The 25,410-nt window shown below is 45.0% G+C and overlaps 1 protein-coding gene across 11 annotated transcripts in view; it reads left to right on the top strand.

The window, feature by feature from the left end:
- USP19 (ubiquitin specific peptidase 19) overlaps positions 1–23,840 on the top strand; it is a 29,103-nt gene extending 5,263 nt beyond the window's left edge. For 3 of the 11 annotated variants that reach the window (XM_074283263.1, XM_074283253.1, XM_074283254.1), the window contains exons 3-27: positions 72–128; positions 366–497; positions 796–929; positions 1,047–1,352; positions 1,477–1,717; positions 1,921–2,077; positions 2,168–2,239; positions 2,556–2,671; positions 3,120–3,334; positions 3,424–3,619; positions 3,710–3,843; positions 4,243–4,401; positions 4,499–4,609; positions 6,035–6,145; positions 6,260–6,361; positions 13,214–13,354; positions 13,496–13,614; positions 13,871–14,008; positions 14,096–14,424; positions 15,035–15,145; positions 15,277–15,493; positions 19,215–19,367; positions 19,715–19,878; positions 20,578–20,756; positions 22,365–22,962. In XM_074283263.1, the coding sequence (XP_074139364.1) occupies positions 72–128; positions 366–497; positions 796–929; positions 1,047–1,352; positions 1,477–1,717; positions 1,921–2,077; positions 2,168–2,239; positions 2,556–2,671; positions 3,120–3,334; positions 3,424–3,619; positions 3,710–3,843; positions 4,243–4,401; positions 4,499–4,609; positions 6,035–6,145; positions 6,260–6,361; positions 13,214–13,354; positions 13,496–13,614; positions 13,871–14,008; positions 14,096–14,424; positions 15,035–15,145; positions 15,277–15,493; positions 19,215–19,367; positions 19,715–19,878; positions 20,578–20,756; positions 22,365–22,592 (4,022 nt within the window). In that variant the 3' untranslated portion in view covers positions 22,593–22,962. Of the gene's footprint in view, positions 1–71; positions 129–365; positions 498–795; positions 930–1,046; positions 1,353–1,476; positions 1,718–1,920; positions 2,078–2,167; positions 2,240–2,555; positions 2,672–3,119; positions 3,335–3,423; positions 3,620–3,709; positions 3,844–4,242; positions 4,402–4,498; positions 4,610–6,034; positions 6,146–6,259; positions 6,362–13,213; positions 13,355–13,495; positions 13,615–13,870; positions 14,009–14,095; positions 14,425–15,034; positions 15,146–15,276; positions 15,494–19,214; positions 19,368–19,714; positions 19,879–20,577; positions 20,757–21,207; positions 22,262–22,364; positions 22,963–23,196 lie in introns of those variants that run through there. The other 8 variants (XM_074283255.1, XM_074283256.1, XM_074283260.1 and 5 more) reach the window with 7 other exon arrangements.
- Positions 23,841–25,410: the final 1,570 nt, after the last annotated feature.

The following is a 25,410-nucleotide window of genomic DNA, read 5'->3' as shown; positions in this document are numbered from 1 at the left end:
ATACCCCCAAAAGATAGGAGATAGAACTCATTACTGACTTCATCTTCATCTCCCTTCTTTTTTGTTTTCAGTGCCTGCTCCGGGTTTGGAAACATACACCCTTAGAGAAGAGCAGGAATTCAAGGAAGGTGAGTAATTGAGGAGAAGGAATTTATCCTTTCACTTGACCTGTACTCTCTAACTGTGTTCAGGACCCAAATGCCAAGATGTGAATGTGAAGGACTACCATGATTAACTACTCTGTTTGTGAGTTTTACAGACTGTTAAGGTTTGAGAATGGGAAATGTTTTCCTATCTCTGGCCCAGATAATATCCTGGGTAATCCTGCCTGGTGCTTCAGGGGACCTCTGTTATCTTATCTCTAGCTGAACTGCTACTAGATTGGAAGCAAAATGCAGATGAAGTGATAGTAAAGCTGCATGTGGGGTCTGGGCCCTTGCGGATAGAAGATATAGATGCAGCCTTCACGGATACAGACTGTGTGGTACAGTTACCAGGTATGGCCTCTAGGGATTTGTGTGAATATGAGAACGAAGGAGCAAGGGAGGAAGGGAGGAGGAGAGAAAGAGGGGTGGGGTCATGGAAGTGTATCCCTACAAAGAACACAGAATGAAATGTCTTATTCTTAAGACAGGCCACTTATGTCTACTTGCATTCTTCTCTTCCTTTCTCCTGTGCCATTTACTCCAAAAGATTTTAACTGAAATTAAGGACCACTATAGATTGAGAGTCATTGAATAGGGTTAAGAAGGAAGTCTGGAAGTGTCAATAGTTCCTATTCCTTGTTCCCTGTAGATGGCAGGCAGTGGAGTTGCATCTTCTATGAGGAGATTGAAAGTTCTTGCAGCAAGATCCACGCTCGAAAGGGTGGTGTCCTACAGTTATTATTGCATAAGAAGATTCCACTTCGGACCTGGCCCTCCCTCCTGGTAAGCCTTTTAGCCTAGGGCTTAAGAGACCTGCTAAGTAGGGATACTTACTGAGGGGTAGGATGAAATATCAGAAAAGTCTAAGGAGAAGCATCTAATATTTAGGGTCTTTTGCAGAAAAAGAAGCCCATAAGCCAGGATTTGGGAGCCGGAGCCCATTGCAAAGAAAATGGACAAGAGCTGCCCCCCAGTCTTCTGGAACCCGGGTCTAGTCCAGAGCCCCAAAGAGGAAAGCAAGAACCACGAAATCAGAAGCGAGCTCAGGGCCGAGGCGAAGCAGGCATAGGAACAGGCCCTGGAGCTCAAGCAGGACCCAGTGCTAAGCGGGCGGTACACCTCCGGGGGGTTACTGAAGGGGAGGCTTCCAGGGGCAGCCCAGGTCCCCGAGGCGATGGCTCTCCTTCACCAGAATCCACAGTTCAGGTGAGGGGTTCAGGGTGGATGAAGGTGGGTCTTTATCTTTGAGCTCTCCCCTGTACTGGGAAGTACTTCAGTGTTAAGTCCATAATGGCTTTTAAGTGCTGATCCACATCTTCTCCATGAACAGCCTGTTTCAACAGAACCCGAGGCAATTGTTGGGCCACAGCAGCTATCCTTGATGACCCAACATACTCAACAGTCCATTCAAGAGGAAAATCAGGGCCTTTGTCTAGAAGGTACTCTAGAAGGGGAGAAGATGATAGCCCACCAGAATGAAATGGCCTGCCCAGCTCTCCCCCAGGGTAAAGAAGGGGACCAGAACAAGGAGGAGGCAGCAACAACTTTGGAAAATTCAGCTGAGGGTATGGGTGAGATGTTCTGGGATTGGCTCAGGGGTGTGGACACAGGTGCTTTGATCTAGGGCAGGATGATATGAGGAAGAGTGATGTTCATAGATACTCTAACTTTTATTGGGATTCAGTTTTAACACATAACCTGGGGAGGATGAGGATAGAATTCGGTGGTGATCATGAGAGTGGTTGGGCAAATCTAATTATGGGGATCTACACAGAGCCCGAGCCCATGGTGAACCTGACATTTGTGAAGAATGACTCATATGAGAAAGGTCCAGATTCAGTGGTTGTACATGTGTATGTGAAGGAAATCTGCCGCAAAACTTCTCGTGTACTGTTTCGTGAACAGGACTTCACCCTAGTGTTTCAGACCAGGTGGGTCTGTATGGATGGCTGGGGGAAGCAAATAGTGACTCAGAAAAAGCGGGGCATAGACAGACTCATCTTATCTTGTTACCTTTGTAGTGATATGAACTTTCTGCGGCTGCACCCAGATTGTGGACCACATACAACCTTCCGATGGCAGGTGAAGCTCAGGTATAGTCTCACTTTTGTATTTTCAGGGTGGGCTGGACTAAGGATTAATGCCGCCAAAACCCCTAAATTGGTATTTTGGTGGAACTTGCAAAAAAATATGGCTTCACCTCTCTCTTCTAGGGCCTAGAGAGTGAAAGGGGGGATGGATAAGGAAAGAAGCATAGGAACAATGATATAAAGACTGGCATTTGTCTGCTGTAATCATATAGTAGAATTAATTTCCTTTGGTTGAGACAAAAACAAAAAAGACTGACATTGGGTGAGACTGGGCAGGAGGAGGAAGGTCTACAGACCCCACTTTTTGTTTGTGGAATAGGAACATGATTCAACCAGAGCAGTGTGTGTATCACTTCACTTCTTCACGCATCGATATATGCCTCAGGAAGCGGCAGAGTCAGCGCTGGGGGGGCCTTGAGGCCCCAGCCACACGAGGTCTGCATCCCGAGCTCCCCTCGTGTCGCCCCTTCCCCAGAGTTCCCATTGTATCATTTTCTTCCCCTCCTTGCTTCCTTCCTACAGCTCTTGCATGTTTCCTCAAGCACTTAGTCTCTGTTGCTTTTCTCTCAGTTTTTCTTTTGTCCCTTATCTCCATATGATTTCTTCTGTCTCCTATATCCTGATTTCTGTGTACTCTTGTCATCCACTTCACTTCCTCCAATCTTGTGTCTGCCTCTGCACTATCTCTCCCTCATTAAATTGCTGCCTTCTTTTCCTCACTTTCTCTTCTCTCATCAGCATCTTTAACTGTCACAAACCCTGCTCTTTGTGTCAGGCAGCTGGGGAGCAGGGTCTTCCTGGTCCAGGGGGTTATCATGAAAGGCCTTGTTCCCCTCCCCTCCATGTGCTGCTAACCACCAGCCCCCCATTCCCCCTTTTTAAGGTGCAGTGGGTGGTGCAAAGGTTGCCATGCCGACAGGCCCAACCCCTCTGGATGCAGCTCCACCAGGTGGTTCCCCTCTGGCTAGCCAGGAGGAGGCTCGAGTTGGGGAGAAGGAGAAAGTGAAGGCCCGGACTGAAGAATCAGGGCTGGACAGTGTGGCCGCCCGCACTCCACCAGAGCACGTGGCTCTGAAGCCAGACCCCCCCCTCACCTCAGTGAGTAGGGGACCAGCAGTAGTAGGGGGATGGCAGCCAAGCCATATCGAGGTCCTCTGTGCTAACCACAGCTTGTCCATCCTTGGCAGCCCAAGCCCACTTGCATGGTCCCCCCCATGCCTCACAGCCCTATGAGCAGTGAGAGTGTGGAAGAAGAGGAGGAAGAGGAGAAGAAGGTGTGCTTGCCTGGTTTCACAGGCCTTGTCAATCTGGGCAACACTTGCTTCATGAATAGTGTCATTCAGTCCCTGTCCAACACCCGAGAGCTTCGGGACTACTTCCACGGTGAGCCTGAGCTCAGCGGAGGGTGGGAGGCTCTAGGGCCCTGGGGCCCTGCCTCATGAGCCTCCCCTTCTTCCTCTCTGCAACTTGTAGATCGCTCTTTTGAGGCTGAGATAAACTACAGCAATCCTCTGGGCACAGGGGGACGACTGGCCATCGGCTTTGCAGTGCTGCTGCGAGCGCTGTGGAAGGGCACCCACCACGCCTTTCAGCCCTCCAAGCTGAAGGTGAGCTTCCCTGTTTTCAACTTGCCTTCGTCCCTTAAATTCTGTCCTGACCTCTGACCTCGCAGTAGTCTGCCCCTGCTTTTCTGGTCGATCTTACGGAAAGGCACACTTTTACCACGTGTGTGATCACAAAAGAGCTCCAGAAGAAGCCCTACTCTTGGATATTAGTTGTGTAATGTGAGGCAAAGGACAGTTATGGTTGTGACTGTTTTTCCTGTATGGCTTTTCTCCTGAAGCTCATCATCTTATGCTCAGCGTCTCACACAGAGGCACGACATGATGCATGACAGAGAAGGCTGGGCTTAGAATCTCAAGTCTGTAGCTTATTAGGTTTTTGATTCTCGTTAAGTCATTATCCCAAAAGTAAAATGGGAATAGAGTTTGTATTTCTTTTCATAGGCCATTGTGGCAAGCAAGGCCAGCCAGTTCACTGGCTATGCTCAGCATGATGCTCAGGAGTTCATGGCCTTCCTGTTGGATGGGCTACATGAGGACCTGAACCGAATCCAGAATAAGCCCTATACAGAGACTGTAGATTCTGATGGGCGTCCTGATGAGGTGAGTGTGCTTGGGAGCAGGGAAGTGAGGAATGGAGGCAGAGGAAAAGTAACCTTGAGAGGCTCTGCGGCTGAACCTTCTATCTATCCTTTTGCAGGTGGTTGCTCAGGAGGCATGGCAACGGCACAAAATGAGGAATGACTCTTTCATTGTGGATTTGTTCCATGGACAGTACAAGTCAAAGTTGGTGTGCCCTGTTTGTTCCAAGGTGAGCAGGCTTCCCCAAAAAGCCTAGAGGAGGGGATTGGGATCAGTCTGAACAGAATCAATCAGCCTCTTTAGCATTTGGTGTCAAGGTGGCTCTGTCTCCAGCTCAGCTGTACTAAGGGTAAGTAGAATAAGAGTCACCTAGCCTGGATTTGAAGTCAGAGAATTCTTCCACTTAGGAAGATATCTGTCAGAATTTGGCCAAGCCTCCAGACCTGAACTTCCTCCTTTGTAAAATGGGAAGTGTTCACTTGTACACAGAGATGATGGACTCGGGGTACAGAATGAGACACACATTTTCAGCCTAGCCAGTACAGGAATTTTTGCTGAACTATGCATATTTGATATATGAGTTTTGTTTTTTCTTCTTTCCCTCACTCCCTGAAGGAGTAGGATGGAGAGACTTAATGCTTATTAATTGAACAAGTTTTAAAAGTTCTGTGACAATTTTTTTAAAAGTAAATTAAGAAGCATGAAAGCTGTTAACTCCCTTAAATGTCATCTGACATCTAAGATCTGGTGATCCTGAGAGATTGGAAAGATCATCATGGCTCAGTAGTATGTGAAACCTTCACAAAGAAAGTGGAATGGAAAAGAGTTCATAAATAATGTATAGCATTTTGATTAGACAGAAAAAGGCATTATTAAGAATCCTTAAAGGTCATCTTATCTCATCCCCTCATTTGATAGGGAAGAAACAGCTTAAATGTATGCCTAATAAGTACCAGGTTTGAATGTAAACCCTGCTCCTCTGACTCCAAATTCAGTCATGTTACAGCTGAATGGTAAGAACAGCAGAAGGCAAAAACCAAGCTGCAAGTGAGCAGGGAGGGGAATGAGGAAAACAGGACTGTTGGAGCAAAAAGCACTGGACAGCAAGGGCTGAGGGAGGCCCACGCAACCCACAGCCTCTAGGGCCTGGCCCCTGGAGAGTCCAAACTTTGGGCTGGTGAGCAGGCTGTGTGACCTCTGAAGAGCACTAGGGGACGCCACAGACCACTGAGTGCTGGGTGACCCTAGGTGAGGCACTAACCTTTGCCTCAAATTTCTTCATCTGTAAATTTGGGATCATAATAGCATCTTCCTCCTAGGGCAGTTGTGAGAATCAAATGGGATAATAATTGTAAATCACTTAGGATGGTTCTTGCCAATTAGTAAGCACTGTATAAATGTTAGCTATTATTATCATCCCTAGGCTTCACTTTGTCCTCTTATATTAAGGAAGATTGACCAGATGATCTCCTGATTTCCTTATCTGTTCTAAATCCATTGATACTAAGATCTGGGGTTACTGAATCAAGGAATGCCATTTAGGAAGAGCAGATTGGGTATGCAGGAGAGACTGGAGAGACGTGTCCATGCTCACGCACAGCAACTTCTGTGATTGGTAGGTGAGGGATCAGTGATACTTGTTGGGTGATTTCAGGTTTCCATCACTTTCGACCCATTCCTGTACCTGCCTGTCCCCCTGCCTCAGAAGCAGAAAGTGCTCACTGTGTACTACTTTGCCAAGGAGCCACACAAGAAGCCTGTCAAGGTGAGCAACCCCTGTACTTCCCTACTGGGACCTATGGCCTTCAGCCTTCCTCCTTCACCCCAGCCATGCCTTCTGCCTCCTTCCATCTCTGACTTTGGTATTCTTTCTTTGTAGTTCCTGGTTAGCATCAGCAAAGAAAACTCCAGTGCGATGGAGGTGCTTGACTCCCTGGCACAAAGTGTTCATGTGAAGCCTGAGAGCCTTCGGCTGGCTGAGGTTTGGCTTTAAAAAATCTTTCCCCTTACACTTTTCCCCAGAAATCTTCATCCCCAAGTTAACACCCCTCCACTTCTTCCAAGGTATTCTTTTTCTACCTTTGAGTTATGTTTAGATATTTCCATTTTGATTTGGGACTAGGAGCTCTGAGGTTAGAAATTTGGAATTTCCATCATGAGCATCCTTTATCTTCCTAAAATAGGATGCAAACTATAACTATGTAAACTATTATTTCTACAGCAATTCTGCATTGTTGTCCTCATTTTAGAGATAATTGAACTGAAACCTATTGATTATGATTTGCCCATCTGTAGTCATACTATTAACTAATGTTTAGCATCTGCATTTGAATTCAGGTCTTAATAGCATGATTAGTGGGTATAAATAATGATCCCAAATAAGAAGATAGCACACAATATTCTGTAACTTCTGACCTATATAAAAAAAGAATTATAAAAACCTAATGAAACTGAGTTACTAGAGTACCATAAAGTTGTTGGGACTTTAATCTTCTAGCCACTCAGGTTTCAAAAATGTTGGTTGTATTGGATTAAAGAAATAGTGCCATGGGAAGGGAAATGTTGGGATAGAAGCCAGTTCACAGAATCATAGATGCTTTTGACTGGAAGGGATCTCACTGCCCTACTTTTTGTCCCATATAAGAAAGAAATCCTCATGGTAATTTAATTGATAGGTTATTGTCCAGACTCTGCTTGAAAGCATCAAGGAAGGCCCGAGGGCTCATTTCTCTATTCCTGCAAGCTTTGTCCTTCTTAATGGGCTCCAGATTGCATTTACTTTTTGGATTGACCATATGACCCTGCTGTCCCACTGAGCTTGCAGTCCTCTAAAACGTCAGATTTTTTTTTTTTTTTTCAGTACCATTTTTTGCCTTTTGCTGCATCTCCCATGTTACTCTTGTTGAGTTGATTTTTTTTTTTTTTTTTTTTTTTTTTTTTAATGCTCAGGTGTAAGACTTTACATTTATCATTATTGAATTTCATCTTATTAAATTCATCCTAGGGCTCTAGTCTAGGGGTTCTTAACTTTTTTTGGTGGCATGGATTCCTTGGCACTCTAATGAAGCCTGTGGACCTCTCTTCAAAAAAATTGTTAGTTGAATGTATTTGTAATGGAAAGAGATAACTTTCAGTTAGAAGTTAGTGAAAATAAAGATGCAGTTTTTCTTACCTAAGTTTACAGATTCCCTGCAATTAATTCCCAAGGGACTCTTTTGATCTAAAATTAATAACTCCTGCTTTATTCTGGAGATTTTGGGTGCTGATGCTATTATCTCTCCTTTATAATTCTTGAATGATGCATAAAGGCCTCCTGCCACATTGACATTGAACTTCACCAATTACTTTTTTGGGTTTGACCATTGACCATTGTTTTATTTTTATATATCTCATTTTTCTCCACACCAATAATACGAGATATTTTATCAAAAGCTTTATTAAAATCTAGGTAAACTGTCTAGAGCAGCACTGGCCTTATTTACTAACTCAATATTGTTATTTAAATAAGACACAAAGTTAGTGTGATATTATCTGTTCTTGTTGAATATAGGCTGGCTCTTTATAATCACTGCTTGCTTCTCTCCTTTCTATAATTTTCCCAGAAATAGAAGACAAGTTTTCTGATCTATAATTTACCCTTTTAAAGAAAAATTTGAAAATTTTCTCTTTTCCAATCTTGGGACACCTTAGCCATTTCCCCTGATTTCTTAGAACTCTCTGAGAGGTTTGATAGTCTTATCAACCTCTGCTTCTGGGCTCTGGGAGTATAATCCACTTGGGCAAGGAGGCTGAGATTATTCATGGGCAGCTCAGTGCCCTCTTATTATATCTATTATTATATCTATTCCTCTGCCAGTTTTGGGTATTAGTTGGCTCCTTCCATGGCTCATTTTGCGTTTGTCATCTCTCTAGAAAGATTCTCTTTTGCAAAGAAAACAAAATCAGAAAACAAACTAGGAATTCAGTGTCCTTGTCTTTTCTCTGTTGTGAGGTATAATTGACCCATTCTTCTCATGTAAAGATCTTGTTCTTTCTTTGATTTTTCCATTTTCTTGAAGTGTAGCTAGAAAATCTTTTAATGTGTAGTTCTCCTCAACTCCTTTTGAGTTTCTTTCTATAAGACTATTATATATTCTTTCCTTTCTTGCTACTTGGCCCTTCCACCTGTGGTACATTTCTTTTAAAATTCAGGTTGGTTGGAAAATGCTCTCTGTATCCACAGGGATCCATGATCTCTTCAGAAAATCTTGGTTTTCCTTCTTATGGGAATTGTTTCCTTTGTGTCTTCAGAACATAATTCTTGAGCATCTCCCGTTCTTCCTAGGTCCTAGCCTACTTGAATTGTTTGAAATCTACTTTCCTAAAATCTAGTGCCTGTTAGATTATGCTTTAATTTCTTCTCTATCACAAATCCTCAAATGGAGTGGTCATTTCATTCCATGATACACATAAATCCTACCTCAGCAAATGGTCCTTCATTGTTAGTGAAAGAAAGTAGGTCTGGAATAGCATTTCCTCATGTTGGTTTCTTCAACTTTTGAAGGATAAAGTTATCAATGAAAACTAAAAAGTTATTAGCTGGGGGCAGTTAGGTGGCACAATGGATAGAGCACTAGCCTTGAATTCAGGAGGACCCGAGTTAAAATCTGGTTTCAGACACTTAACACTTCCTAGCTGTGTGACCCTGGGCAAGTCACTTAACCCCAGCCTGAGGGGGGAAAAAATAGTTATTAGCTGCTCTATTTTTGTCAGAGAGCTCCAAGGGATCACCAATATCCCTGACACTGCTGGAATTTAGAGCTGCAAGAAAAATCTAGAAATCATTCAGTCTAATTCCCTTATTTTATTATAGATGGTTTTGAAGCACAGAGAGAAGAAGGGGCTTTTTCTTTTACTGGCTCTTACCTGACCAGAGCCATATGAATAGTTTCTGAACCAGGATTCAGACCTGAATTTGGGGAAACTATAAATCCCAAACCTCTTCTCACAAGAACATAGCGCATCAGATACAGAGCAGTAGTTTCTGCTTTTAATGAATAATATGTCTTGGGCTTCCAGAAAAAAATGCAGGAGGTGAGAAAGACGTGAGGATACTATTATCAAGCCTTTTAAAAACAGCAACCCAAACAACACTCCTACAAACTTCCATGGGAGTAGAATTTGGGATCTCTGCTAACTTCTTATCAAAGATTAACTAGTTTGTTATGTGAAAGGCTTCACCAGAAAATGGCAGGTTTCTTCTTGGGTCATATATTATTTGGGGAACTTTCATTTTTTGGATTTGCCTTAAGAATTTCCATGCTCTAATGAAAATGTGTTACAATTTCTCCATGTTTTGTGTCATGTGACAGAGTAGAGACGTGTTGTTCTTATCATTATCTTCAGTGCCTACTATGATTGCTCTTTTCTGTTTGGGCTTCCCAAGCTTTCCACTGTGCCAGCAGGTTTAATATCAGTATAATTCCCAGGCCATATACAAGGAACAGTCCTGGTTTGGGGGTCAGAAGAACCTTATTTCAAATCTTAGTTCTACTCCTAAACTATTAGGGTAATTTTAAGCAAGTTATTTCCCTTTGTTAAGTCTTAGTTTCCTCCATTATACAGTGAAGAAGTTGAACTAAATGATATCCAAGGGACCTTCAGACCCTTGATATTTTTGGATTCTGTGATCTTGTGGCTTCAGATTAGTAAAAGGCAAGTTTATTCACCCATTATATTGACTTTTGATTGACAGTGTCTAAAGTCACGTTGTATTATTCTCAACCTTTCTATGCCATAAAATCTAGTGGGTAGATTGAGAAATTCAAAAATCTTGGCTTTTGTCTGCTAAGGATTATATTTTCGTGAATGTGATTTAGAAGAAAAGAACACTTTTTTTTCTTATTTACATAGTAATAAAGCATTAATCATAAACTTCTTTTCTGTCATGGTCCCATGGACTATGGTAGATCTGGAAACTAGATGGCATCCAAGTAAGAATAGGAAAGGAATTGGAGACCATACCATCCTAGGATTGGTAATGTTTAATTTGAAGATTTGGGCTATAAATATATGATCAAACTAGATGTCCCATAGACATCTTTAACTCACCATGTTCAAAAATGAAGTCATCTTTTTTTTTCAAATTTTCCTCTCTTTCAAACTCCCCTATTATTATATGATCATTGTCTTCAAGTTTTTGAAAGGCTGATATGTGGAAAAGAGACTAGATTTATTCTGCTTAGCTCTAGAAAACAAAAGTGTAGCAGTGGGTGGGAGTTTCAGGGAGTCAGATTTTAGCTCTATGGAAGGAAAAACTTGCTAGAATTGTTTCACAGGTAGAATGAAATGCTGCTGGAAGAAGAAAACAGTGTCCTGTCACCAGACATCTTCAAATAGAGGCTAAATGTTCATTTGTTAGGAATATTATAGAAGCAATTAATCTTCAAATATAATATTGACTTAAATAGTTTCTGAATTCCCTCAGTCCTGAGGTTATGTGGTTGTCTCCTGAATTTGAAACTGGGTAATTTTCTTTCATGTATTTCTACTACTCTTTTCCTGGTGTTTCATTTTTGAATTTGGATATGTTCTTTTGCTATGTCAATAAACTAGGGAAGACATATTGTACATCTGTAGGTGTGATAGGATACAAAGGAAAGAAAAGAAGATTTCAAGTTAGAAAGGCAATGGTACAAAAAGGTTGGGAAGTATTTAGGAGCTAGAAGTCTGTCCCCAAGGACTAAGCCTGAGGTTGGAGGATAGAGAAGAATGAAATAAACCTTTAGTTACTGATAGAGAAAAGCCTGGCAGCCAAGGACAAAAGTATTTGGGACTGGTTCCACTAGGAAGCTGATAGCTATCAGGAAGGCCTCATTGCCAAAGGTATATGACCTCCATGATGTCACTTCACCAAGTTTAAAGGGAGGGTTATCATAGATCTTAGCTAATACGAAATCAAGGAAGTGACTGTTTATTCCTCAACTCTTTAACAGAAAAGGGATAGTCTAGAAAAAGGCTTAGCACCAGCAGACTGTTATCAGAATACAAGCATGAGGTAATGATCACTTTACACCAGAGTGTGGCAGGGACAGACACAACTGATGTTGTAAAGGTAAAAGATAACAGGATTTTGATAGTTGGTTGATTATAAGAGATGAAGGAAAGTAAGGAGTGAGCCTAAGTGATTGGGATGATGTGGTACTCTTGGCAGTAATAGGGGAGTTTGGAAGAGAGGAAAGTTTGAAAGGAAAAGATGACTTCATTTTTGAACATGGTGAATTAAAGATGTCTATGGGACATCTAGTTTGAGATATCTGAGAGGCTGTTGAAAGTGTGAGATTGCAGGTCAGAGAGAGGTGGACCAGTACATCTGAAAAACATCTGCATAGATAATTGAAGCCATGGAAGCTGAGGAAATCAGTTGAAATTCTACAGAAACAGAAGAGGAGTGGGCCCAGGCCAGAACTTTGGGAGGACCCCAACAAAAGGAGCAGACAACCAGGAGCACCCTGAGAGGGGAGCATTATCAAGCCCTAGATAATGGGAGCTTGACACAAGAAGTGTATTAGAGAGATGCAAAATAAATGCTAGATTTTGAAGAGAAAAGTATCAATTATTGGTGATTCTTCTTTTCCCCTCTCCTCCCCATGAGGTTAGGTAATACCAGTCTCATGAAGGTGGGATCTGAAATGGTCTTTAAAGCCAGTGTTGAAATCCAGGAGCCCTAGTGACATCACATCCCATGTAATGCCATTTTCTTTAAAATGAGATGGATAGGGGGCAGCTAGGTGGGGCAGTGGATAGAGCACCAGCCTTGAATTCAGGAGGACCCGAGTTCAAATCTGGTCTCAGACACTTAACACTTCCTAGCTGTGTGACCCTGGGCAAGTCACTTAATTCCAGCCTCAGGAAAAATAAAATAAAATAAAATGAGATGGACAACACTTACCATGGAGTACTTTCTGTCTCCCAATTGAATTTGTAGGATTTAGAACTGAATGTGATCTTGGAGATCATCTGATACACTTTTTCCCTTTTTAGATGAAGAAATGGTTGATGCAGAGAGTAGAAGGGATTTGTCTGAGTTAGGTTGTAAATAGAAGAGCCAAGTCCTGTAATTACATCCAGGGATCATTTCTGCCCTCTTCCTACCCTTTATCTCCACCCACCCACCCCCAGCTGCCTTCCCACCCCATCTTGCTTTGAGAATTAGCCAGCTATAAGAGTGTGGTACTTAACCTAGGCCTCTGACTTTCTGGATGTGTTGGGAGCCATGCAGGATGGGAAATAGCTGACTATAGGTATTAATGTGGGCCAAATAGTTTCTCTTTCTTGAGCTTGTTTCATCTCTAAAATGGAAATAACCTTTTTACTACCAACCTCAAGGGATGGTTGTGAGAGGAAAATGCTTGGTAGATTTTGAGGTATTATAGAAATATAGAATATATAATAACTTGAGGTGTAAAAAGAATCTCAGCTCTCAGTTCCAAATTGAATGAAAAGTTGCCAGCCAACTTTCTAATAGATAATTGCTTCTCTTTGAGATTCCCCATTCCCTTTTCCTTCTTCCTTTCCCCCTCTTCTGTGCTCTTCTCCCCCTTTTCTTTTCTCCTTTTCTCTTCTCCTTCCCTTCTTTTTCCCTCCCTTTCTTTCTTCTCCATCCCTCTCTTCTTTCTTTCCTCTTTTCTCTCCCTTATCTCCTTCCTTGTCCTAAAGTCTTTGGAATCCTTGAATCTGAGCTCCTTCCTGGCTATATTCATAGAAGCAATAAGGAATTTACCTTGTCCTGGTTAAAGGAGAATGTAGGATTGCTGAATGAAACTTTGTTGCTCTTACCCTTCCTCTGAACCAGGTGATTAAGAACCGATTTCACCGTGTTTTCCTGCCATCACACTCACTGGACACCGTCTCTCCCACTGATCTGCTCCTTTGCTTTGAAGTGCTATCCTCAGAGCTAGCCAAAGAGCGGGTGATAGTCCTTCAAGTACAACAGGTTGGTCTGCCTACCTCTTAGTTAGAGGGAAAAGGAGGGTATTAAAAACTTAATTTTAAAAAAGAAAGAAAGGATAAATTGGGACTTTGTATCCACAAATGGGGATGGCTGAGAACAAGGTCTTTGTGTATCCTTTTCCAGCGCCCTCAGGTGCCCAGTGTCCCCATTGCCAAGTGTGCTGCCTGCCAGAAGAAGCAGCAGTCTGAGGATGAGAAATTGAAGCGTTGTACCCGCTGTTACCGTGTTGGCTACTGCAACCAGTGAGGCAGCCCTCTACCCCCACCTGGCCCTCATCCAGCCCCCTTCCATCCACTGCTGGCTTTGATTGTCTGAACACGGTTGCCCCCTGGGCCTTCCCAGAAGTGATACTTCCCTCTGAGCTTAAGGCTTCAGCTTCTGCTTTTCACCCCAGACATATCTGGGATTGTTCGCATTCATCCCCCGCTTAGAGCTGCCCTGTTCCCTCCTTGGATAAATTAGACTGAGCCATTCAGAACTGTCCTATTCTTTTCATAGGGTTTGTCAGAAGACTCACTGGCCAGATCACAAAGGCCTGTGCCGTCCAGAGAATATTGGTTTTCCCTTCTTTATCAGTGTCCCTGAGTCCCGCCTCACCTATGCTCGCCTTGCTCAGCTGCTGGAAGGCTATGCTCGGTGAGTACATCTCTCCTTGTGGGGATTGGGTGCAATGGAGGGGGAAATGGAGCATAGTCTTTTGGACTCATGAATTCTCTTCTTCAGGTACTCAGTGAGCGTGTTCCAGCCACCCTTCCAGTTAGGCCGTGTATCCCCAGAACAGAGCCCCCAGGTGCTCAGCAGCTCTACATCTCCTGTGCTAAGCACTTTGGAGGCTGGGGGTGGGGACCGGGACTTAAGACCCTCACCAGAATCCCAAGTATCCCCAACAGTGGCTGAGCTTGGTGACACAGGTGCCTCAAGGAGCCGGGCAGCCCCTGATCGGGGTTCTGTGCCCAGTCTTGACACAGGCCTCTCAGAGTCAACAGTCAGCATGGCCAGCGAGGGGGGATTTTCTAAGGAATCTGCTGGGGAGAGGTTACTCAGACCTGAAGGTAAGAGACTCAAGAGTAAGAAGGATTGAATACCATGGACATGGGAGAGGAGAAATGATTTTTTCAATTGAGAGAAGGATCTTCTTGTTTACTAAAGATAAATATCACCTTATCATGGAGGGAAGTGGCACTGGATTGCAGATGAATTTTAATGTGTAGGAAGAATTGGGGGGGGAAATCTGTTTTAGGCATAGGGTTAATATGAAAAAATACTCTTGAGAAAAGAAAGGGTAGGATGAGGATAGAGGTATGGCTTTGTTTGATGGGAATATAGGATAAGAGAGAATAGTTATAGGTAGCTTGGAATTAAATTCAGGAAAGACTTCAGTGCTAAGATCAGCTTTTTGTACTTGAGGAAGCGGTGGGGATTTAAGGTTTTTGAGTGAGTAGGTGGCAATCATGATGATAGTCATGTATTAGGAAAATAATTCAGATAGTCTCTGCAGGTGAGTTTGAAGGGTGGAGATAAAACTAGCTAAGAGAAAAGTATTAATAGCATCAACTCAATCAGAAGATGAAAGGAGTAAGAATGAACCCTGCATTCTGGGGTCTCAGAGGTAAAGCATTGGGCTTGGGGTTCTGGCTCCTGATATGTGTAATTTCTTGACAGCTGCTGTTCCAGGATACCAGCATCCAGCTGAGGTCCTAAGTGCCCATCCACCCCCATTTTTTATCAACAAAATTGATGCCACCAATAAGGAGCAAAAGCTGGAAGACAAAGGTGCTCAGGGCTTGAAAGTAGGCCTGGGGGTTAACAAGAAGATGGGGAACAAAGAAAGCCTGGATCTCTGGGGCACAGACTGTGGGTCTAGGGAAACTAAGAAGATATATGCAAAACCTCTCCTTCTGTAGGTGAAGTCCCCCTGGAGTTGAGTGATGACTGTAGCCTGGCCTTGGTGTGGAAGAACAATGAACGGCTGAAGGAGTTTGTGCTTGTTGGCTCCAAGGAGCTCGAGTGTGTGGAAGACCCCAGCTCGGCCAGTGAGGCAGCTAGGGCTGGTCACTTTACTCTGGAGCAATGTCTCAATCTCTTCACCAAGCCTGAGGTGCTAGCCCCAGAAGAAGCCTGGTAAGAGTGTGGAGGTTTTGATGGTTTGAGAACTCCAGGCCCAGCGTGTTTGAACTGGAAGGGATCTTAGAATATAGTATTAGAATATAAAACACAGACTGTCACAACTGGGGAAAAAAAACATACAAAATAAATGACAGAAATAAAAGAGCTTAGAAGAGCGTGAAATATTAACTGGGAAGGAACTTAGAAAAGAAAAGAGCTGGAGGAGCCAGTAGAACACAGGACATTTGTATTGAAAGAGATCTTACACATGAGATGGAAGGAAACTTAGAAATCATCTAAACCAACCTCTTGATTTTTATAGTTGGGGATACAATCTTTTGAGGAATTAGAACTTGCCCAGACTTGCACAACTAGCTGGTAACTGAGCCAGGACCAGAACCCAGTCCTCTGGAATTGTATCATGTTTTTTTCTGTTCTTCTGTGCACTGAGGGGTATCTGAATTCCCCCTCTCAGAGTAAAGGAGCTCTCTGTGGGCTGGGTTGCCCAGGGGTCCACATGCCTCCCCCTCTTCTATTCAAGAATGCATCCAAAGTAACAGGTTGCCAGGGGATCTCTGAGGGTCACCTGACCTGCTACAGGCAGAGGTGGTCAGAAGAGAAATGGGAAGTTTTGATCATTTGAAGCCTTTGGGAAAAAATAGCTTTTCTAGAGAGATAATTGAAGTAATTGGCAAAGGGGAACAAAATGTTTTTGGGTTTTTTTGTTTCCCCCCCCCCCCCCTGAGGCTGGGCTTAAGTGACTTGCCCAGGGTCACATAGCTAGGAAGTGTTAAGTGTCTGAGATCAAATTTGAACTCGGGTCCTCCTGAATTCAGGGCTGGTGCTGCAAAATGTGTTTTAAAAAGTGGATTGTGACATTTAAAAACTAGAAGAGACCATAAAAATTTTTTCTGATGAGAAAATTTTGGTGCACAGAAGGAAAGTTCAGAAAGGGTATAGTAGAAGTGGGAGCATCTTCTGACTTGAAGGTTAGTACCCTTCACCTCATCCTACCATCTTACTTTAAGGGTGGCTCTGGCAAGCCTGGGCAGTCATTCGTTTTGAGTTCATCTAGTGTATTGCTCTGTGCAATAGCACCAGCTGCCATTACCCTAGTGCTTAAGAAGACAAAGCATTTCCTTCTTGACATCCTTTGGAGGACAAGAGTTCATCTTTTTTAGAAATAAGGGAACCAGTCCAGGGAGATTCCCTGACTGATTTGTGGCCATGGAGCTAGTGAACTGCAGAGTTGATTCTTGAGGTACTCTCCTGCCTCAGCTGAACTGAAGTTATTTTGAGCTGGGAAACACAAGATGCTTCATATGCATATGCGTATAGGTATAGTGTGGTAGGATAGAAAAGGGAGTTGGCCTGGAGATCCTGGTTGTATGATCACCATGATCTCCAGGTGTGATATGATGAGAAGACTTGGAGTATCCATCTCTCCCAGCAGCTGGAAGAATTGAGATTAAAGATAATAGAGCAGTGGAACAGATCACAAATATCTATCAAGTATAAGGTCACTGTCCTACCTCAGGGTATCCAGAGACAAGAATGAATAAACTTTGCTCTCAAAGGACCCTATTCTAAGAGGCTACACATGTAGGGATGTGCACAATGGTACAAAGTAGATAACACAGTTTTTTTTCCCCTGAGGCATTTGGTCACACAGCTAGGAAGTGTTAAGTGTCTGAGGCCAGATTTGAACTCTGGTCCTCCTAATGTCAGGGCTGGTGCTCTATCTACTGCACTACCTAGCTGCCCCCGTTTTTCCTTCATTCTTAAAGAGGAGCATGACATCAGGGAGGGGATGCCATGACACATAAGTGAATTGGATTTAAGTGAGGGAGGGCAGCACAAGGTTACTAGCCTCTCTTCTCCAGAGCCATCTTGGTCCAGTGACCAGATATATAGATCAGGACAATTGGAGATGGCCCTGGATACAAAGGGAGACCTTGATGTTTTTAAGCTAAGGTCTTTTAACAAGTATCATTTTGCCGAAGACAACTACCTAATCAGTGATTAAGGCTGGGGAAAAATTCATTCTAGTTGGGAAGGCCCTAACAGCAAAGACCACCAAATGTGTCTCCTGAACTCTGTCTTGAAGAAAGCCAAGGATTCTTTTTTTTTTTTTTTAATAGTTTTTTCCCAAAAAATACATGCAAAGATAGTATTTAACATTCACTTTCCAAGTGTTCCAAATTTTTCTCCCTCCTCTGGACAGCAAGCAATAGGTTAAACATGTACAGTTCTTCTAAACATATTTCCATGTTTGTCATGGAAAACCCAGGGATTCTAAGATATGAGAGATAGTCATTAAAAAAAATATGGACTTGGAAAATGGAGCCTCCATGTGTAAGACTACAGCATCTGGATTGTAGAATGTGTGGAGAAAGTGATATGTAAGAAAATTGGAAGTATAAGAATGGGCCATGTTGTAAATGGCTTTAAATGCTAAATAGAGGAATGGGAAGAGGAAGCTACTGGCGTTTAAGTGGAAGGGTGACATAGTCAGATTTAACGCTTTATTAAAATTACTTTTGCAGTTGTGTGTAGGGTGGATTGGATGGGAGAGAGACCTGAGACAGGGGAAATGGTTAGATTTGGGGTGAACTAGGATGGTGACTGTGTGAGTAAAGAAGAAATAGATATGAGAGAAATAATGGAAATGACAACATCTGACAATTTATTGCCTGTACTAAGTGAAGGAGAAAGGAGTCAAAGGTGACATGAAGGTTTCAAATTTGGGGAACTGGAAGCTTTTGAAGTACCTTCTTGACAGTATTAGGGAAGTTCTGGAGAGGTGGGCTTTGGTCCTGGATGAGTTTGAAATGCGTATGGAATGTCTAAGAGATAGTTCATGAGCTGGGGATTAGAAGAACGCTTCCGTTAATGTGACAAGGATAAGCCAAAGCAATGTCACAAAAGGCCAGGCCTTAGGAAGAGTCGGTCAGGAGAGCTATATGGTGTAGCAAGAAAAGAAGAATGAAGACTGAGCAAATGCTAGTGGGTTTGTCAGTTAAGAGAACATAGTACCTTTGGAGAAAACAGTTTCTTTTGGAGGAAGAAATCAGAATATAAATTGCAGAGAATTTCACATAGAGAAAAGAAGAAGTAGAGACATCAAATGCCAAGGAGTTTAGTCACTGAGGAGAAATTATGGGATTCATGAAAGGGTGGAGTAGATTTGAGTGAGTTTTTTATTTTTTTATTTTATTTTTTTAGAATAACATACTTGTTTGTAGCCCCAGTGAAGGATCTAATGGATAATAGATTAGATCTGCTAGAGAAGATAGATTGGAATGGAATAAAGGTACAGGTAGAAAACTATAAATGAGAGCTCTTGTTACATCTGCAGGATGAGGCAGCCCAGAGAAAAATTAAGGAAAATTTTCAGTTATGGAAGGAAGAAATAGATTTTCCCTGTTTTCTTTTTCAGGCATTTATTTGTTTAGTCAGGAGGAAAGTTCTCCGAGTAAGATGTTGGAAGGCAGTTCACTATTGTGGAAAGAGCATTCAACTGTTTGGGTGTTGCTCCCATGACCTAGGCAATCTCTGTCCTTTCTGTGGGTCTCTCTCTTCTGATGTAGAATAAGGGAGCTGAATCCTAGATGACCTCTGGCATGCCAAGACCCTGGGATTCTGGGACCCACACTGCCCACCCCTTAATGGCTGTCAGTACACAGGGTTTGCTTCTGCCCCAGAGCCTGATGTGTTTCCACTTGCCTCTTTGCAGGTACTGTCCCAAGTGTAAGCAGCACAGAGAAGCCTCCAAGCAGCTGATGCTGTGGCGCCTTCCAAATGTGCTCATTATCCAGCTGAAGCGCTTCTCCTTTCGAAGCTTCATCTGGAGGGATAAAATTAATGACATGGTGGAATTCCCTCTCAGGTGAGGAACCTCGGGACATAATTGAGGAGACAGAACCCCTCCCCCCCAGATCCTCATAATCTGAGCTCTTATACTCCAGGAGGGAAAGTCCCTTATTGAGGGAGCAGACAGCATGGGGAGAAATTGTGCCTTGCTTATTTAGCCATTTACCAGGTGAATGATGTGTGGACGGAAATAGCAAACTGTGGCATATTTGCTGTGATCTGAGACTCTCTGTTGGCTCTGGATCATGAGAGAATAGAGAAAAAGGTCTGCTTTGGCAGCTCTGCTGCCAGGGGTCTGAGAAATCTCCCAACTAGTCCTTGCCATTTCATGGAATCATGGTACCCTCTTTTCCACCAATCTAGGAACTTGGACTTGAGCAAGTTTTGCATAGGCCAGAAGGATGACCGGCAGCTTCCAACCTATGACCTATACGCAGTCATCAACCACTACGGGGGCATGATTGGGGGCCACTACACTGCATATGCCCGCCTTCCTAGTGACAAGAACAGCCAGCGGAGTGATGTGGGTGAGGGAGTATCCTGTCCCCTATGGAGGAGGTCCCCCAAAAGTGACCCATGCAACGGCTTGGACAGGTCCCCTGCTATACCTTGGAACTTCTGTCTTCTTCCTTTCATCTCCCCCTAACCTGAATACTTGGGGGCTTCATGGGGTCTTGGCCACAGCTTTCAGTTTTTTTGTGGTGGTTCAGTCTTATTCAATTTTTCATGATCCCATTTGGGGTTTTCTTGCAAAGACATTGAAGTGGTCTGTCATTTCCCTCTCCAGATCATTTTGCAGATGAGGAAACTGAGGCAAACAGGGTAAAGTGGCTTGTCCAGGGTCACACAGTAGGAGGTGTTTGAAGCTGGATTTGAACTCGGTTTTCTCCAACTCCAGGCTCAGCACTCGGTCCATGGCTTCACCTAGCTCCTTCAATTTTTAGCTAGCCCATTTCCATTACATGGCCACTTAAGCTTCCTTGCCTAAGTGTTGCTGCTTAGGCTCATTCAGAGCCTCCTAGGCCCTGGCCTGTTTTTTGCTGATTAAGAAAGGCATTTCCCAGAAGTCTGACATCTCCCCCTTTCTTTGAAGGAGAAAGTGAGGCAGAGCAGGATAAGAACCTGCTTTTCTCCTCTCCTGGGGAAGGGGCGGAGGGTTTTGCTTTCTTGGTACTAGGACAAGTCTGCCCCTAGTCATTGTTCCTTGTTCTCCCCCACCCCCCAAGGCTGGAGACTATTTGATGACAGCACAGTGACCACAGTCGATGAAAGCCAAGTAGTGACCCGCTATGCCTATGTCCTCTTCTATCGTCGGCGAAACTCTCCTGTGGAGAGGCCTCCCAGGGCTCCTGCTACCGACCACCACCCGGATCTGGGCCCGGCCACAGAGGCAGCCACCAGCCAGGTGAGCGGGGAGCCTGCACGCTGAGAGGGGTTGGAGGGGTACTTAATCACTTGAGTCAGGAGAGGGGAGGGGACACGAGGACAACATCATTCTTTGTCTTGGCCTGCTTCTGGGGTGGGTGGCGTGATCGATGTCTGAGGCGGTGGCCTCTGCCCTGGCGCGCGGGCAGAGCTCCTCTCACTTGATCCTTCCGGGCCTGTCCTTTCCATCCCATCTGTGCCCTCCCTGTTGGCTTTGGGACCAGAGGCCTCTCCAGATCCTCAGTGGAGGGACCTAGTGTCCATTGTACATGACTGTGCTGCAGGTTTGAGGACTTGGCCATTGAGGAGAGCAGGGCTGCTGAGGGGCACGGGCACCCGGTAGCGCCTGGCCCCCAGTGGAGCAGCCAGGCCACTTATGCGCCCACGCTGACATACCAGACATGCAGACACACACGCAACTCCTTTTCCAGGCTGACCCCGGGAGACTTCTCCCAGATGGAGAATGGGCTCTGAGGGCTAAATGAATCCAGTCCTTTCAGACTTTGTCTTCCACGTTCATGTGTCCTACCTCTGCTGGAGCACCTCTGCATGATGTGCTTATCATGTGTTCTCCTGTCATCCCACCCCTCCACACACATACACACTACTCAAATACGCCGCTCACACTGATTGCCCCCACTCAGAGGTGAGTACTTGCTTTCCTTACTCTGAGTATTGCTCCTCAAGGCTGAGCCTTCTGGGGTTGACATCCTTCAGCATCACGGAGCTCAGCCTCCAGGAGAAGTTCCCTCAGTGTGCAGACCCTGAAGAATAGGGATGCTGTGACTATGGGAGGCCTTGGGTGCTCTTTCTCTCCCAGTGAGGGGACCTGTCCGAGCATTGTTTGGGGCAGCAGGCACCAGCCTTCTGCCTAAACCCACCACCTCTGCTATCAACACCTTGCCACTTGTGACAGCATGCGGGTATAGTGGGCTATCCTTCAATTTGATCAGTCAACTCTGCTCTTCACCTCCTCCCTCACTGGGCTGGGCTCCATGGGAATGCCAGGGGACCGCCCCTCTGACCAAGCCTGGTACAGAGGAGAAACTCCAGATATGGGTACAAGAACTCTACCCGAAGAGACCGGTGACCAGCCGAGGCCATTGGAGCTTTGGTTTGTGGGGAAAAGAAAACCACGCTGTGATTGGTTAAGCCCTGCAAGTGCATGGGGCAGAGTTGCACCGTGATTAGCTGACCGAGTTATCTGGGTCAGGGAAGACAAGCTGTGCTGTTAGGATGTCTTCTGTGAGCAAGACTCCTTTCATCCAGAAGAGAAATGAGCAGTGATGTGCTGGATCCTTTTTGAACTCTGATTGACTGTCTGAATGAGACACATTATGCTGGAGAAAGTCATTCCAGGATTGCCCTGTGCCCCCTTGAAATTCACCTCAGATGATTCTTCCATTTGGCTACCACCTACCTTCTGACTGCTTGACCCTGGGACTGCAGGTGGACAGCCCCAGCACCCATTCCTGGGGTGGCCAGGGTGGGGCTCAGGGCTTTGGGGGGTGGGGGCACCAGGGGCCACATCCCATCCTGTCCTGTCTTCCCGCTCCCTGGTGCTGACTCAAGTTTCCGCACACCGCAGGCTTCCCGGATCTGGCAGGAGCTGGAAGCAGAGGAAGAGCTGGGGCCAGAGGCCTCAGGACGCCTGGGCCACTGGGGGCCCCGAGGCTGGGCAGCCCCACCGAGGCGGGCCCCAGACGCACCAGATGAGGGCTGCCTCCGCTACTTCGTCCTGGGCACCATGGCTGCCCTGGTGGCACTCGTCCTCAATGTGTTCTATCCACTGGTGTCCCAGAGCCGATGGAGATGAGTTGCCTGCCTGTGGCTGGCCCCTCTAGGGAGTGGATTTGGACCCCAATGTGGACTCAGGGCCCTGGCTGTGTTCTGTACACTCCTGGCTCAGGGCTGCCTGCCAGCCTCCCCCTAGGAGAGAATAGGCTTCTGCCCAGCCAGTTCCTCATGCCTCAGACCCTGAGCTATGTCCCTGGGCCACTTGCCTGCTGGGCCCCACCTTTAGCCCCAGGCCATAAACATAAACCTGAGGTTAGAGGGATCCTATTCTCCCTTCTTGCCTTCCATCTATGAGGCCCAGCCCTAGTTTCTTCTTACCCTCTTCATGCCCCATCTCCCCAAGCTACTTTCCTGTATTTAATGTGTCAATAAAGTAAAATTGTTCCCAGGCTCAGTGTCTTATCTCCTCCCTCTGGTGCCTCTTCCTGCGTCTCTTCTTTATGCGCGCCTAACATCCCAAAAATGTACTAGAACACCCCAACAAATTCATGTGCCCTGATGGCTCTCTGGGGGGAGAAAGGAGAGCCCGCACCTTAGGGAAGGAAGAGGATCCTGGGTAATGTTGGGTGGGGAGGGATTGCCCCCTCCATACTGCCCTTCCCAGCATTATGTTCCATTTACAGGGAATGGGCCCTGCGCCCTTCACGCCTGATCTGGACCCTGAGGGGGGCCCCCCGATGACGCCCGCAGAGCTGTTCCCCCGCCCCACGGAGCGCCCCACCCCTACCTACAGCAACATGGAGGAAGTCGACTAGCAGGTCCCTGGGTGGGGGGGGCCCTGGGTGGGGGGGAGGGTGTATCCAGCAGGGCTTTCTGGCTTTGGCCTTCTCCTATGCCAAGCACCTTGTTCACCCTCAACTTTCCCCTGCCTAGCCTCCTAACAGCTTCCCTCAAGTCTTTCCCTCCTCTAACTGGGACCCAGGCTCCATTTGGGGGGTGCGGGTGGGAGGGGGCTGAAGGGCTTGGGGCTTCTGAGGTGGTGCCGTGGCTGTCTGCAGTCAGCCTGCACGTCTTGAATGTCCACACACACACACACCCTCCCCTATCCCCTGAATTAAGACCCTGAATTATTCCCTGGCTCTGAGCCCAGCCCCTGGTGCCCTCTGTGTTTAATTTCTCTCAGTTGTACTTTCAGTTCTTTCCGATTTGCATTTTAATTTTATTTGAAATATTGTAATTTTTTTTTTTTTTTTTTTGCATTTGGGAAGTGATTGCTGCTGTTTAAATATATTTTAAACAATAAATAAGTAAACCTCAAATATTGTAACCTCTGTGGAGGCTGCATTTGGCATTGCCCATTCCCAGACCACCAGGGACTACCTGGTCCTACTTCCTTCTAAGCTTCTTCTGTAACTTCATCTTTTCCCCCCTACTCATCCAGCATCTTTGGGGCCAGGATAGAAGTGAAGAGATGGAGGACTTCACCCTTTGGGGATAAGAAGGGAGCCAGAGAAACAGATGGGGGCACTGCTTAGAGGAAGACAATGACTCCATATTTGTGCTGATATTTCTATAATGTTTTGTACAGTGCCTCATGTATGAGTCCCATTTTTTGGATGAGAAGAGAACTACATAGAGGTTAGGCAATTTGGCAATGATGTACCAGGTGATATTTGAACTACTATCATTTGATGGTCAATGAAATTTTTTTATGTTTGGAAAAAGTCTTCATACTCAGAAAGTTTGAGAACCAGTGCTCTCGTTCCACTCCCTAACTTTATGGATGAAGAACAGACAGAGAAATCAAGCCACTTGTTCAAAGTAATCGAAGGAGGAGAAGGGAAAGGAACCAGCATTTATTAAGCATTTGCTGTGTGCCAGGTACTGTGCTAATATACTCTGTACAAATAATATCTTATGTTACTAGTAGCAGAGTCAGGATTCATACCCAGTCTTGATTCCCAAACCAGAGTTTAGGCCACAGGTTACCTCAGGGAGTTGGAGAAAGATCTGAAGAACTGAGTATGGAGTACTTGACCCAGTAAATATCTTAGACTCATCAGAGTTAGAGCTGGGAGGGACTTTTTGGATCTTCTAGTGGTCCCAGACAAAGGAAAGAATTTGCCCATGATCACAGGTAGCAGTAATCCGGGATTGAGGCCCAGATCTCCACTCCAGATTGATTTATCTGGTTTTGCCTTCCACTTTGGCAGCGAGGTGACACCATAGGGGATAGAGCACTGGGCTGGGAGTGGGGCAGACCAGACCCCATCATCCTGAGTTCAGATCTGGCCTTAGACACTTGACTAATCAGTGACTCTGGGCAAGTCACTTGCCTCTAATTGTTCAGTTTCCTCAACTATAAAAAGGAGCTGGAGAAGAAAATGGCAAGCCACATTAGAATCTGCCAAGAAAATCCCAAATGGGGTCACAAAGAGTCGGACACAATTGATGATGATTGAATACCATCACCACATTCCATCCTATGAAGGAATTTTCTGTGCACATCTTCCATTATAGCAGCAAGACATAGTGGAAAGAGTAATGAATTTAGTCAGAAGACCTAGGTTCAGATTCCAGCTCCACTATCCCACTCCCTGGGTGACCTTGGGCATGAAACTCCCTCATCTCTCTGGGCTGCAGGTTTCTCATTCATAAAATGAGAAAATGAGGGGTTGGATACTTTTATCTCTGAGGTCCCTACCAGTCTTATATATTAAAATTTTGTGATTAAGTCAATCAACAAGCATTCCTATGCTTTTTGAAAACAAATGGGAAATACTCCCTGCCCATACATGACATTCCACAGCCCAGACAAATGAATGTCTATAACTATACACAGAATCCCTACAAAGAGCTAAGGACTGGGGACCTTGTGCAGAAGGTAGTGCTAGAGA

This window comes from Sminthopsis crassicaudata, chromosome 1 (assembly GCF_048593235.1).
Source record: "Sminthopsis crassicaudata isolate SCR6 chromosome 1, ASM4859323v1, whole genome shotgun sequence".
NCBI lineage: Eukaryota > Metazoa > Chordata > Mammalia > Dasyuromorphia > Dasyuridae > Sminthopsis > Sminthopsis crassicaudata.
This window is presented reverse-complemented; position numbering and strand designations above follow the sequence as displayed.